The following is a 14226-nucleotide window of genomic DNA, read 5'->3' on the forward strand; positions in this document are numbered from 1 at the left end:
ATGTTGGCTCATGTTTTTCCACTGTAAAGTTGATAAGTTTTCAAAAAATAAGGCAGTTGCCTTATCATTCGCGAAAAGAAAAAAAAGGAACAAGTGTTGCCTTCCCATTAAAGTAGAAGGAGAACCAGAAATTAAAGTTTGGCCGAGAGGCCTTACAAATAAGTTGATGAGTTGCTTGTTAGTACGGTGCCCTCCATGGCATAGAACTTGTGCCACCTAAGAGTTCATGAATTTATCTCTTCACGACCTGTTTCAAGTTTTAACCATTGTGTTTAGATACTTTATCACGCTAACTAATATGGAAGTTGGACATGACGTGTCACAGCTCCTTCGTTATTATTTCCCACTGGTGTAATTCAAAGTAAATTGGTAACATGGTATGAAAGGCTGATGCTCTTGGTCGCATATTTTATTATGCATGTTATTAAAATTTAGGTGTCTAAAAGGGAAATGATGGATTCACGACATCTTGTCTGTCTAGCTTATTAGTAGTGCACGTACTACATCCGTTCTTAAATACATATCGTTTTAATATATATATAGTCAAATTTATTTTTTTATCATTAATACACACAAAATTGATAAGATTCGAATGTGCAAACAATATGAGTTGATTCGCTATGAAAAATACTTTCATATGATTGTATATTTAACAAAATTTATTAAGAAATAATTATAAAAAAGAACGTTAAAACATATGTATTTGAGACGTACTGCTGTTCTAAGGCCATCTTCAGTGACAAAAAAAGCGACTCATAGAATGAGATGACAGTACATGAGTCGACTAATCTCCATTGCAGAGCAGTCAAACCATGCACAGGCAGAAGATTTAACATAATCTTTGGTTCGATGCATGAACATTAAAATAATATTCGTACATAGTAAACCAACTGACTCTGTATATTGAAACCAACTCACGCTTAACCGTTGAAGCAAAATAGTTGTTGCTTTCTCGGTCTATACATACATGCATTTATCCATTTCATTTCAAAATTTCTACACTTTGCCCTTCCACAAACAAAGAACAATGCTCTCCTCTCTATGACCAAAACACACATGGAGTCGTCATCTTCACCTGCCAACTTCATAAGCTTGTTGAACTCCTCATCCTCAAGTCTACATTTCCTAGGACCACAAAATGCATATGGCAAGCAGTACCTGGATTTCCCTTCACCTCATTTTCCCACAAATTTCCCACCACCACCATATGGACAGAATCAACAGCCTCATTATCCACACAATTTCAATCCTTTTGGTGTTCAACCAGGCTACCAACAATTTCGTACCACATCATCAAGCTATCATGGCATTCCTTACCAAGGTAGTGTGGGGCATCACCAGCCATGAGCTTTTGGAGTCGGTATGGCCGACGATTCATCATCTCCAGTTGGATCAATTGCCTTCTTTGGAGGTACCAGTGGTAGTAGTTCACGTGGTGATGAATCCGCTTCTCAAATCTCTATTCCCTAGCCCATGTATGGAGGCCTTGTTATAAATGAAGAACGAAGTGAGAGCAGCCCTGAGGAGGAAAAACAGAATTCTAGGCGCAGATATTGGTTTGAAGAGTGAAGGTGCATCTAGCCTCTAGGTGTGGTTTTGGTAATTAATGATAATACCTATAGACTAACAATTATGTTGAGAATTGATAGTATATTGGTCTATATGTGATGCATAGAAGATTGATCATGGATTCATTGAAGAATGTCATGTGATCAAAAGAGATGCATCAAGAAGAGTGAACAAGAGGTGATGTTCAGGTAAGTAATACTAATATCTATGGACTAATAATTATGTTAAGAATTATTTATAGGTTGTTCTATAAGAGATGCATAAGTGATGAAGCACGTATTTGTTGAGGAATGCCATGAGATCAAAGAGATGCATCGAAGTCATTGAGCTCTAGGTGATGCTCATGTGATGTAGAAGAAGCTTAAATGAGAAAAGACCTCGGAGTTTGAGGATGGAATCAAGAATATTGACAATAAGTATGAAGATAAAAGTTACTTATGGAGATCAAGTAACTAAAGGTATTGTATTGTCAAATTGAGTTTTATGGACTAACTCATATGCTATGTGCTTGAGAGTAAGTTGGGGTTAGGTTCCATACGAAGGCAAATATTTAATTGAGATATTCAATATACCGAGTTGGAAGAGGAAGATCAAGACATGCTTAGTGGACAACTTGTATACTTGATGCTTGCGGTTCATACCTTGGTAGTGAACCACATGAAGATGATATGAAAAGAAAAGTCTCCCATGCTTGGTGCATAGGAAGCAATCAAGTGAACTTCATCAAGCTTCCGAAAGATCAAGAGATGATCAAGATGGGAAGTAAGGATGAACATCATCACCAAGCTCAAGTGAAGAGTTGATGATAAACTTAGAAGAGACATAGAAACTCGGATGATGTGTTCGTCAAGTCCAACAGGATGGCTTGCTCAAGTCAAAGGTATAAAATGTAGGGTATTTTCTTATTCCGGTCAATGGTGATTAGAGAAGAGAAATAACCGGATTGATAGGATAAATACCATACTATTAAGAGGGGTCTTGACGATTGCTTAAGTTTTACCATATATTGATAAGCTCAATCTTGCATGTGCATACTCTTTTTGATAGGATGCTATAATTTGCAAAGGTGATTTGCAAGTTGACATAGTGTATGCATTAACCCTTGGTCGCATAGAACCTTTAGGTTGCAAATTTATTTTGCAAAAGTTTAAGGTTCATGTAGTTTTCATTGTGGTGGATTTTTAGACTATATTTTAGGTTTTATCCAATGGGTTTAGGGTCAAAAAAATCAGTTGGGATATGTAGCCATCTAAATAAGCTTTCTTTAGAGTCTAAGATCACCTAAATCGGACATCGGGTTCAAAAGTTATCGTTGTTTCTTTGAGTATCGGCGGTGTTGTTCTGGGAGTGACGGTCCGATCGCCAAGAATTTTGATCTGACTGCCTAACTCCTGAAACTAACAGAGAACTCTCATCTTTCTAGATCGGGTGGCGGTTCAACCACCAAGAAGGCCGGTCTGACCGCCAGAGCTTGCAGGGAACCTCCATTTTCCTGGAGAGGATGACGGTCTAACCACCAAGAGGGTCGGTCTAACCGCAAGAAAGGTGAAAAGTCTGTAATGGCTAGTTTTAGAGTCGTTGGTCCAGTGGCGGTTCGACCGTCAGGTGAACTGCGGTTTGACCGCCGGATGCACAGAGAAGTCAGAATTTGGGCAACGGCTATATTTCGGGTTGTGGCCTATAAATACCCCGTGTCCAGCAGCTTGGGTAAGAGCTGCTGCCTCCATTGAGCATACTTGAGCTAAGAAAAGTCATCCCCACACATTTATACATGTGTTGCACATGGAGAGGGTTGTGAGGCAAGAATCAAGTGCATTTGCATTAGTTATTGAGCTTTAGGGCACTTGGTGAGAGTCAAGTTCGTCTTGGCTTATCACTCTTAGAGGTTGTCGCCTCCTAGACGGTTTGGAGGTGGTTGCGCCATTGAGCCCTTCAAAGAAGCTTGTGAAGGAGCCATAGTGGTGATTGTGAGAGACTTTGTGCACGCCTTGCTCGAGAGGTAAATTGTAACTCTAGTAGAATCGAGGTAGTGAGTGGTTCATTCATTGGATTAATCGGCTCAAGACCAAGTTGCTCGTGGAGAACCTCTTATCTTGGTGAGAATTGCATACTTGATAAATGAGCGGTTAAAGGCTTGAACCTACCTCAATGTGGAATATGGGTGATCGGCAAATCACCGATACTACGGGAGAAACTTCGGGTGTCAACTCTTGTGCTATTTACTTCTATGTTGTGATATTTGCTTTTATGCAATTTATATTCCTAGAATCATAATTGCTTACATGTCACTCTAGGTTGCAAATCTTGACATAGACATAGAATTGGTCACTTTGTTGAGACATAGAGTTTGGAGATTTTATATATGTTGTAACCGATCATTTCAATTCTGCATCTTTATCGGTTAAATTGATAATAGTTTTTAGAACCACCTATTTACCCCCCTCTAGTCGGCCTCCTTGATCCTACAAAGAGGAGAATCTACGGCTAGTATGTGCATGGTTGAACAATTCCAATGATGCAATAGGTGACAACGAAAAGAAATATGATCACTATTGGAAGGAAGTCACTAGAGAATGCAACAAGTATTCTCCTAAAGACCAGCAAAGGTCAATGAGTATTCTCCTAAAGACCAACGAAGGTCAGTGTTGCAATGCAAGAACTATTGGAATATGTATGCACCACTGGTTACAAAGTTCAATTCATGTTGACATAGAATGAAAAGTGCACACAACAGTGGTGAATTAGATGACCAAGTGATGGAGAGAGCTCATGCACTCTACAAAAGTGAAAACTCACAAAAGCCATTCCTATTTGAGTACCAGTGGAGAAGATTGAAATATCAACCTAAATGGGGTAGAATATATCCTACGCAAAATAAGAGAATGAAGTTAAATGCATCTGTAGCTTATACTTCTTCTAATCAAGATACTTATGAAGCAAGTGCTGAAGCAAATCTTCGCCCTCCTGTAAAGAAGATAGCAAGAACATAGCAGAAAGGAAAAGGAAAAGCAACATCACGTTATTCAGAAGGTGACCTGTCAAATGAAAATGTGCAATACTTCAATGACTTCAGCTGCGGAGGTTAGAAGCAATTGATAAAACAACAGAAGCAATTGCTCAGCATGCTAAAGCCATTGCTGAGCAAGCTGCAACAGGAATTGAGCATGCTAAAGCTGTTGCTGAGCAAGCTGCAGCAGATAAAGAGAAACTTAAGATAGATAAAATGAATAAGTACCTCAAGCTGATGCATAAAAGGCTCAACATGAAATGGTGATGAATTATTATACTAAGGATTTGTTTCGTGAAGAAGATTCTTAGATGTACTACTTTTCTACTTGTTCTAGTGACAATATAATTTTTCTACTTGTTCTAGTAGCATTGTAATTTTTCTACTTGTTCTAGTGGCCATGTATTTCTACTTGTTCTAGTGACAATGTAACTTTCATACTTCTTGTTATGGTAATACAAATCTTGTGTGTACTTTGTTAGATGGATGTTTGCTCCATTTGTTTCCAATACTCATGGCAGACTGACCAGCAAAAAAAGAATGCTCACATTAAGAAAGTAGACATTGTATATAAAGATGTCAGGTGTCAGTCCATCTTTTACAATAGTCATTTCAAAAATTACCCGTTGTGAAGTAGTTGTTGGGATTGTTGTTGTGAACCAGATGTTGGGAACTAGCTGTTGGGAACCACCCACACATATAAAAGACTCCCCCCCCCCTCAACATTGAGCCATACAAGTCCCAATCATTTTCAGCAGCAATCTACTCTACTGCCTAAAAATGGACACATAATCAAACTCCCAGTCTGACCATCCCGAAGATCAGATTGTTGTACATGTCCCCCCTTTTCCCCCTATTGAGGTCATCTGGGACTTCATCAATGATCCAGTTAAAGATCAAATTATAGACTAGATTAGAGCTCAAATAGAAGAGCAAGTGAGGGGTACATCTAGTCAGCAAAGAAGATTTTCTCAAAGGTATGTTGTAAGAGATCGAGATGCTAGTCACAAAAGGCTGATCGCATACTACTTCTCTAACAACCCAGTGTGCAATAATGTGCTGTTTAGACAAAGGTTTCACATGAGACGACATCTATTCCTACAGATTGTGCAAAAGCTCAGTGATTGGTCTCCTTACTTTCATCAAAGAAGTGATGCCGCTGGTAAGTTAGGCTTTTCACCCTTGCAAAAATACACTGTTGCTACGCATATGTTAGCATATGGAACTTGTGTGAATATGTGGGATGGAAACTTGAGAATTACTGAAACTACAAATTTTAGGGAGGAATACCTTAGGAGGCATAATAATGATGACATTCAAAGATTACTGTAAGTAGGGCATGCTAGTGGCTTTCTAGGTATGTTGGAAAGCCTTGATTGTATATATTGGCAATAGAAAAACTGTCCAGTGGCATGGAAAGGACAGTTTACTCGTGGTGACTATAAAGTGGCCACTATCATGCTAGAAGCTATTGCTTCACATGATCTTTGGATATGTCATGTATTTTTTAGTACTTCTGGATCAAACAATGATATAAATGTGTTAAATAATTGAACATTCTTCACAGAAGTTTTGCAAGGAACATCTCCAGAAGTTCAGTTTGCGGTGAATGGCAATGAGTATAACATGAGCTACTGCCTAAGAGATGGTATTTATCCTGAGTGGGCAACATTTCTGAAATCAGTTCCCAGTCTTTTAAGTGATAAGGATAAACTATTTGCCATGAAACAGGAAGGAGCAAGAAAAGATATGGAATGTGCTTTTGGTGTCTTGTAGGCTCATTTTGCTATAATATGTAGCCCATCACGTATGTGGCAAAGGGAAGCACTTTCTTAGATCATGTATGCTTGTATTATATTGCATAACATGATCGTAGATGATGTGTGGGATTCTTATGAGGCTCGCAATGATTTTGACTATGATTAGGAGCATTCGTCTTATCTGTTGCTTTAATATCATCAAGGGCCAATAAATGAGTTTACTAGGATGCTCGAGATAAACGCCGGTATTCATGATCGGTTCACGCATCGTTGCATGAAGTCAGACTTGACAAAGCATATATGACAACGACATGGAGAAAATCAAGAGTAGGACTGGTTAGTTTGTCTGCAATTAAGTTTAGTTCTTCTACCATCTAAATGTATGCTACTTATTCTTGTGTAATTTGTACTAGCCAATTTTGTTCTTCCATCATCTTGTGTACGCATGTTTCTACTTATTGTTGTGTAATTCGTAATAGCCAATTTAGTTCTTCTATCATCTTGTGTACGCATGCTGGTAAGATGTAAAATAAAGCTTATCGACTCATCCTTTTGTTTTCTTTTATGTATATTTTCCCCATATCTAACACCAGTACTCTCTAACAAACAATACATCTTCTGCTTCGCTCGCTACGTGGTGTGGTAATTGATCAGCATACCCGTCTTAGTTTGCACCTCCTCCATAATGAATTTTGGTGACATACAAATGTTCGTGCCAACAAGGGTGATGAGGAGTTAGGCTATGAACCTCGCATCAACGGTGTGGCTCACATTTCTAATAGCCTCTTCGCTGCATATATATAGGGTGTGTCTACTGATCACAAAATAGTTATCATATTTTAACTTAAGTGCTCATACGAAGTAAGGACAAATAAGATGCTTGATACACCTAACCTCATACTCTGTAGGGTTAGATCGAGCGCACTTGTGGTCCATTCTTATCATTACAGCATAATTGCTAATAAAGTGGATGACCTCTCCCCTATTATGAAACTGTTGCCTGACTTGGATGTCCCTATTCTGGTATCCCCAGTTATATAATGTGTTATACTCAACGACGGCACAATCCAGCAAACTAGCACCACGAAAGTACTGGATCACCGGCACTGGTCATCATTCTCAGCATCTTCTTTATCCCCGCTACCACCAGCTTCATCATCCATGCATCATGTATCTACATCAGAAGGGTCCACTCTAGCTCACTTCATATCAGAATTGCCCTCCCCTACATGCCCTCCATCCTCTTCATGCATCACCTGCTGGCCTGATCCTTCCACGGTAATCACTACATCACCATGCACCGGTCGTGACACTATGTTTACGTATACTCTCATATCAAAGTTCTTCTCCAATACTTTGCGTGAGTACAAAGCCCATGTGTTGTTCATTATCGTATTGAACAATGTATGGACAACGACTGTCGGAGGATGAACTCCGCAAGCGGAGATCCGGAGGGGCTCCCTTTGAGATTCGGCCAGGGGGATGATTCTGAATCTACCTCGTACGTGAAATTAATGAGAGTAAATGAGATGCAGGCGGGGTGGATGATCGGATGCTAGAGGAAATAAATGCTCCGGAAATTTTAGACAGGTTCGGGCCGCACGGAGCGTAATACCCTACTCCTGTGTGTATGCTATAAATGCTCTGGAAATGCCCCTCTGAGGATCTCTTGTGTTACAAGGTTTTTTTTGTCTAAGTCTAGAGCTTTGTGTGTCTTGTTCTTCGTCTATTGGGCTTCTTGAACTTCTGTCTTTCAGAGCCTGTTCCACCTCTGTCCACCTGTTCTTCTCCGGGGAGCCTGCCCCTTCTTATACCTCGTCGGGCGGCCTAGCGTACACAGAAAGGAGGGCGCGAGTTCCAAGATGCCATAAATAGAAAGCAACCATCATAGGCTGCAGCTTGAAGTTACGGGAGGGGTTGAAAACACACCCCTGTCCAGTCCTGTCGTCATCATCCCGTTTTTCAACGGGTGCAGCAGGGAGGGCCCACCGAGCAACCCCGCGGACCCGCCTGGTCAGGGCGAGCCTGACACAGCAGAGCGGCAGGCGATATGCCTTGAGCCCTACGATGATATCTTGAGGCGCGCCGGATGACGCGCGATGGGACCCGCCGCATTAAATGTCCCCACGCCTCCTTGCCAGGCAGTGGCAGGGACTGACAGCAGGCGTGGGAGGAGTGGTTGGAAGTGACAGGCCACACTCCCTCTTAAATGCAGCATCGTGCCTCTCACCAATTGACACCTCACCGCGGAGCCCTTGTGGGGACCACCGGCGAAGGACTTTCTTAGGTCCTCGGGGAACTGTGAGTGCTCGGAGACTACTGTTCATAGCCCCGAGCACTCTCTTCCGGATATGACTTTTCTTGGTCCTCGGGGAACTTAGGCACTCGAGGACAACTGTTCATGGTCCCGAGCGCTCTCTCCCGGAACTGTGCCTCTCGAGTCCTCAGGGAACTCAGGTACTAGGGGACCACTGTTCATAGTCCCGAGCACCCTCTCCCGGAACTTGGTCTCTCGGACCCTCGGGGAACTCGGGTACTCGAGGAACGCTGTTTATGGCTCCGAGCACCCTCTCCCGGAACTTGGTCTTCTCGGACCTCGGGAAAAAGTTCCCGAGGGAAGGCGCCACGTGGCACTCTGCTGTCGTGGCCTCGGGACTTGAGGACCCCCGGTTCCCATGTCACCGACAATGGCTGAGCTGTTTGGAACAATCCGTGGTCGCATACCCTCTAGGACAACAGTATAGGATTACTGGTTTACACGCAAAAGGATCATAACATATGATTTCAGGTCATCCAGGTCATTAGGTACCTCAACCGAACTCTCTATGTGCTGGTAGTTCTAAATTATTACGAGCCTTCCGTGCAAAACTGCGAGACATTCTTCATAATAAATACGGAAAGTCATATCATATCTGCTAAACAAAGGTACATATAATAAAATTACTACTTAGATATTTGCACGATACAAATGCTAAATATTTAAGTAATTAATAATATTAATTAAATCATTATTATTGAATAAAATGAAGTAATTAATATTCAATATTGAATTAAAATATTATTTAAACTAACATGAAAGTTATATTGAGCAAATATTCAATCTCATTATAAATTGACACTGCACTATTAACCTATTCATAGATTTCTTTGTACTGAGTGACCTGAGGGGAGTAATGGAGTCTAAGGTGAGTACAAGACACTAAAATTATTCCTCTATTTTATTTCATAGCTGTTTCTTTTATTTAACTAAGGTTAGGAGTTCATGTGTGTATCATTATTTTAATAGATTGCATTAAAAAACTAATTAAATCAACACACATCATTATTAATTAAAAAAATCAATTTGACAATTTATCGGTGCATTGTGATTTGAATCGAGTCTTTCTATCCAACCTAAGTTTTGTACTAATCAAATTAGTGCTAATTACTATTATACAATCTACTAACCTAAACAAATAATTACTATTACACAATATAACACTAATTACTATTATACAAATTCACGCTGATTACTTATTACACTAACTAAGCAAATAATCATATTCCTTTAATCAAACTAAGCAAATAATTGAATAAATATAATTAAATAGATTAAACACTCTACTTACTCTAATTACTATTATTGCTGCAAGTACTAATTAAAAACATAATTTAAGTACTTATTATATATCGTGCTATTGTTTCTCCTCACCTTAAGCTGATTTTCTTCTCCTCGTGCTACTGCTACTTTTCACCTCGCGCTGCTTCTCATCTCCTCTCCACGCGCTGCACTGCTGTTTCTCCTCTCCTCTCCTCCTTTACTCGCGCTGCGGCTCGTGCATGCATTGATGCTACTCCTCACAAGCGCGCTCTTATTTTATAGCGAAAAACGGCAGAGCGAGGTTCACTAATTACCAAGGACAGCATAGACACGAAATGACGACGAGACGAGACGACTCGATGTGACCGCGTGCTGAAAGCAGAGACACGATGTGACCGCGCAGCAGACCAGGCTGTATTCCGCACTTACAAGCAATTTTGGACACCTGAGGTGCCGAATACGGCACTGTTGCTCATATTCAGCACCTGACCCGGTCGCACTGTTTTAAGTTTTTTTTTTAATTTAAAATGCCGAGTACTAATACTAAATTTATAAATACATCAATATATTATCTTTTTTTTATAAATACGATCACATATATTATCTATTTTCCTATTATTCTACTCTAAACGACAAAGTTTTTGTGGCTAGCCTAGTGTGCACGCAAGGCCACGCTTCCGATTCCACACGGCAGGCGTTTCCTCCATCTCTCTCTCTGCCAGATCCTCAACCCGCCGCACACCTCCTCCGTCCACTGCCCCCGCCGCCTCTCCTCCCTCGCCCGGGTGGGGTGGTGTGGAGATCCACCCGTAGGTTTTAGAGGTAAAGGATCGGTTTTTCTTATGTTGATGAGTGATCCTTGCTCTTTTGGATGGAATCATTTCTTCTTTTTTTTCGATGGATTCATTTCGACCCAAGAGATGATTTTGTTCTCAAATCAGATCCAAGACTTTCGTTCTCTCCAGTCAGTTAGTCGTGGACTTGTCATTTGTTTTGTTGCGTCACTTGCGTGGTGTCCAAAAAACCATATCCTTCCACCCATGGTTCGGTTAGGTTTTCTCCTCCGCACTCAAATTTAATCCGCAGGTGCTGTTTATTTTCCATAAATTTTGGTACCACAGTTGATGATATGTGTGCATCCAGGAGATGCGAGGTTGACTATGCGCTGAACATTGGTGTCGTGATCCTGTGGCATCCTCTAGGGGTAGGTGGGATGCGTGGATTGGATCGACCACTGGTTTGATATTGTCGTGTTGAGCATCTAAGTTTTCATCGTTTGAGCTTTGGTGATTAGGATGCACTCTACTCGGCCTAGAAATAAGGCATTTTGGGGGGAAATCAAGTAATCACTGTTCACTGACGTGCGGTATGCGAGGTGTTTCAATTAGTCCGAAGCTCCAAGTATAACTCTCAGTTGAAGCTCGAAATTGGTAACCTGATGATGCCTAGAGGAATCGTAATGCTTCATTCGATCGGGGTGCCTTAATCCTTGTAGTTCTAGGGGGATTTGTGTGGTTTCTGTATGTGTTCATGAGCATAGGTATTTTTTACAAGGTGTCCACTTAGATTCCGCATCAGCCATATTCGTTTGGGGTTGTAAACTGAACCTATTCGTTTTCCTCTTCGCACCAATTATAATTTTCACCTAGATAATTTTGGTTTCACACGTCACAACCAAACATTCAGAGAGCTTAGCCTCTTAGGAATGGCCTGTAACATATGCCCGAACTGTTTCAGAGCTTCGAGCCTTTGGGCTGACGCAAACATCTTATTTTGTCTTTTGGAGCTCGAGCTGCATAAATCCAGCTCTCTGAGCTAGAGATTAGATACAGTGGGCTAACACCGATGTTGTATATGATAAAGGAGCGATTTCATACTGGATTACTTGCTTAAAGTTTTTGTTCGGTTGCTTTTTCTTCTGCTAAAGAGGCAGACATGTCCGTATCTCCCCTTTGAGGCTAGATTGCAGGTTGATGCCTTTCATGGAAAACTGAACCTTGTGTTTCTTTGAGTCAATATTTTGTGGTAATAATAAGAAAAAATGGTTCTTTAGTTGTGCTCCGCAGCAGTTTAAGTGATATAAAATTTGATTTCCTGATGTCCGTTAAAACGAATCTCAACATTTTTGTTTCTCGTATGGGATCTATATATGGTAGCTGTTAATAATTCAGGATGTCGTCTTTCTTTCTTCCTTCTAGTTTTATAACTTTAAAGTTGTATTCTTTGGAGGAATTGTTGTTATTATTGTGTAAGTAATGGTTTGTTTCTGTTGGTTCGTTGTGCTCAGTGATGTTTTTTCTCTTCTGATGTCAAGCAGGACAGAGTCTGATATGGCTGCCCTGCCATTGGCCACCGCTGAAGTATGCGATGCTAATCCTCATTTAATCATGAATGGCGAGCTTCGTGCCCTCCAGCCCATCTTCCAAATCTACGGAAGGCGGCAGGTTTTTGCTGGCCCAATTGTGACACTGAAAGTTTATGAGGACAATGTTCTGGTCCGTGAATTCCTTGAGGAGAAAGGTCATGGCAGAGTTCTGGTTGTTGATGGTGGTGGGAGCATGCGCTGCGCCATTCTGGGTGGCAACCCTGTCCAGCAGGCGCAAAACAATGGGTGGGCCGGCATTGTGGTCAATGGCTGCATCAGGGATGCTGATGAGATCAACGGCTGCGACATTGGTGTCCGAGCTCTGAACTCGCACCCTATGAAGGCAAACAAGAAGGGCATTGGTGAGAAGCATGTCTCTGTGAACATTGCAGGGACCAGAATTTGTGACGGCGAGTGGCTCTATGCTGATACGGATGGCATTCTTGTGTCAAGGATGGAATTGACCGTGTAGACCTGTTTCCTCTCTGCATGTGTGTATAAGAATTGGGCCCATAAATTGGGGGTACTGCTCCTGCCCTCACGGTGTTATGTCTGAACTTGTAATAATGTATTCTTGTATAATCACATGATTGCTGAGAATAATTGGATGCTTCCACGGTTTGTTAGTGTTCTGGTTAATTTTTGTTCTATGCGAAAATGTGAACTTATTTCCTGTACACGACTACATTAGATTCCTCTTGTTGGTGTAGTTCTGATTTTCTGAAGCGAAGTAGCCTGTTCCTTTCAGTCCTGCACCTAATGTCACTGCCAGCAACTTGTATATTTCCTCTTTCTTTTTGGTAGAAAGTATCGCAATTAACCGATGCCTTGTTCTGTGTAGCGTACTTTACTTTAAAACGTCAACGAAATCCGAACATGGGTAGTAATAACATGAAACTATTTTTTCAATGCAAGCCTCGTCCTACTGATTTCATAACCTGAATTGATTTGACTGCACATATTTAAAAACAGTGCTGAACGAAGTTTTTTTTTTTGAACTATAATTCTGAACGAAGTAACATACACAGTTTTCATCTGTCTCTTCCAAAAGGAAACTAAAAAGAGACCACATGGATCAAAGAGCTAGTCAGTTTTTTTTATGTGTGTGTGTATATATATAGTGATGTATGTGAGTAGTCCATACCGCTTATGATTGTGAGCACGATTGATATATCAGTTTTCACTTTGCAGATGTCGTATATTTTACCCACAAGACGTGTCCTTCTTGCCCGTGTCGATCAAACACTTACACACTCCCGAGAGGTGCGGCTAGGACTCCACTGCAACCTTTCCAATGCCTCTCTCAGCACGTGTCGACCCGCTGAGGTTTCATTGTCGTACATAAGTGGAATACACCCTCCACCACAGAATTCTAGGAAGTATACCCTTCCATCCCTGCACCACTAAATGATCTTCACCATACTGAGAGGATAACGAATTACTTGGCCAGACCCGTCCCATATCAGGTTTGTGATTATACTATTTTTATAGGTGGTCTGTGAGGAACCGTCCAAACAGTATTCTAATTAATCATTAAGTCGATCATTTTCTTAATCACGACTTCAACGATTAATCAGAATAATGCTTCGGTAATCCCGACACATGTTTTGTGCTCAAGATCGGAACACATGGTTTTTCAATATGGAACATCACAACAAAGTTTAAGAAAGAGCGAATAGTTAACTTTATATTATAAATTCTTAAGCACGCACCAAGTTAATATAATTTACAGTAAAAAAGAGCTAGAAGGAGACTAAAACCTGCTCAATTCCTAACCAACAAAACAAACTACGTAGCGAAAAAAAAAACTAAATATAGCAAAAGATTGGTGAAGCCATATGGCCTTAGGCTTCACCCCGAATGCGCGACCTCCAAGAGTAGGATGCACTACTCATTCCCGTCACTCGCATCGGCAGGCGTGAAATAGCAAAAAACCAACTTCTCT

The 14226-nt window shown here is 40.9% G+C and overlaps 1 protein-coding gene across 1 annotated transcript; it reads left to right on the forward strand.

The window, feature by feature from the left end:
- The first annotated feature begins 10576 nt into the window (after positions 1-10576).
- LOC133931191 (putative 4-hydroxy-4-methyl-2-oxoglutarate aldolase 2) lies at positions 10577-12920 on the forward strand. The gene is made up of 2 exons (XM_062378022.1): positions 10577-10738; positions 12234-12920. Exon 2 carries the CDS (start codon positions 12247-12249, stop codon positions 12751-12753), a length of 507 nt encoding a protein of 168 aa, XP_062234006.1. The 5' UTR covers positions 10577-10738; positions 12234-12246; the 3' UTR covers positions 12754-12920.
- Positions 12921-14226: the final 1306 nt, after the last annotated feature.

The sequence above is a fragment of the Phragmites australis genome, chromosome 10 (assembly GCF_958298935.1).
Source record: "Phragmites australis chromosome 10, lpPhrAust1.1, whole genome shotgun sequence".
Taxonomy (NCBI): domain Eukaryota; kingdom Viridiplantae; phylum Streptophyta; class Magnoliopsida; order Poales; family Poaceae; genus Phragmites; species Phragmites australis.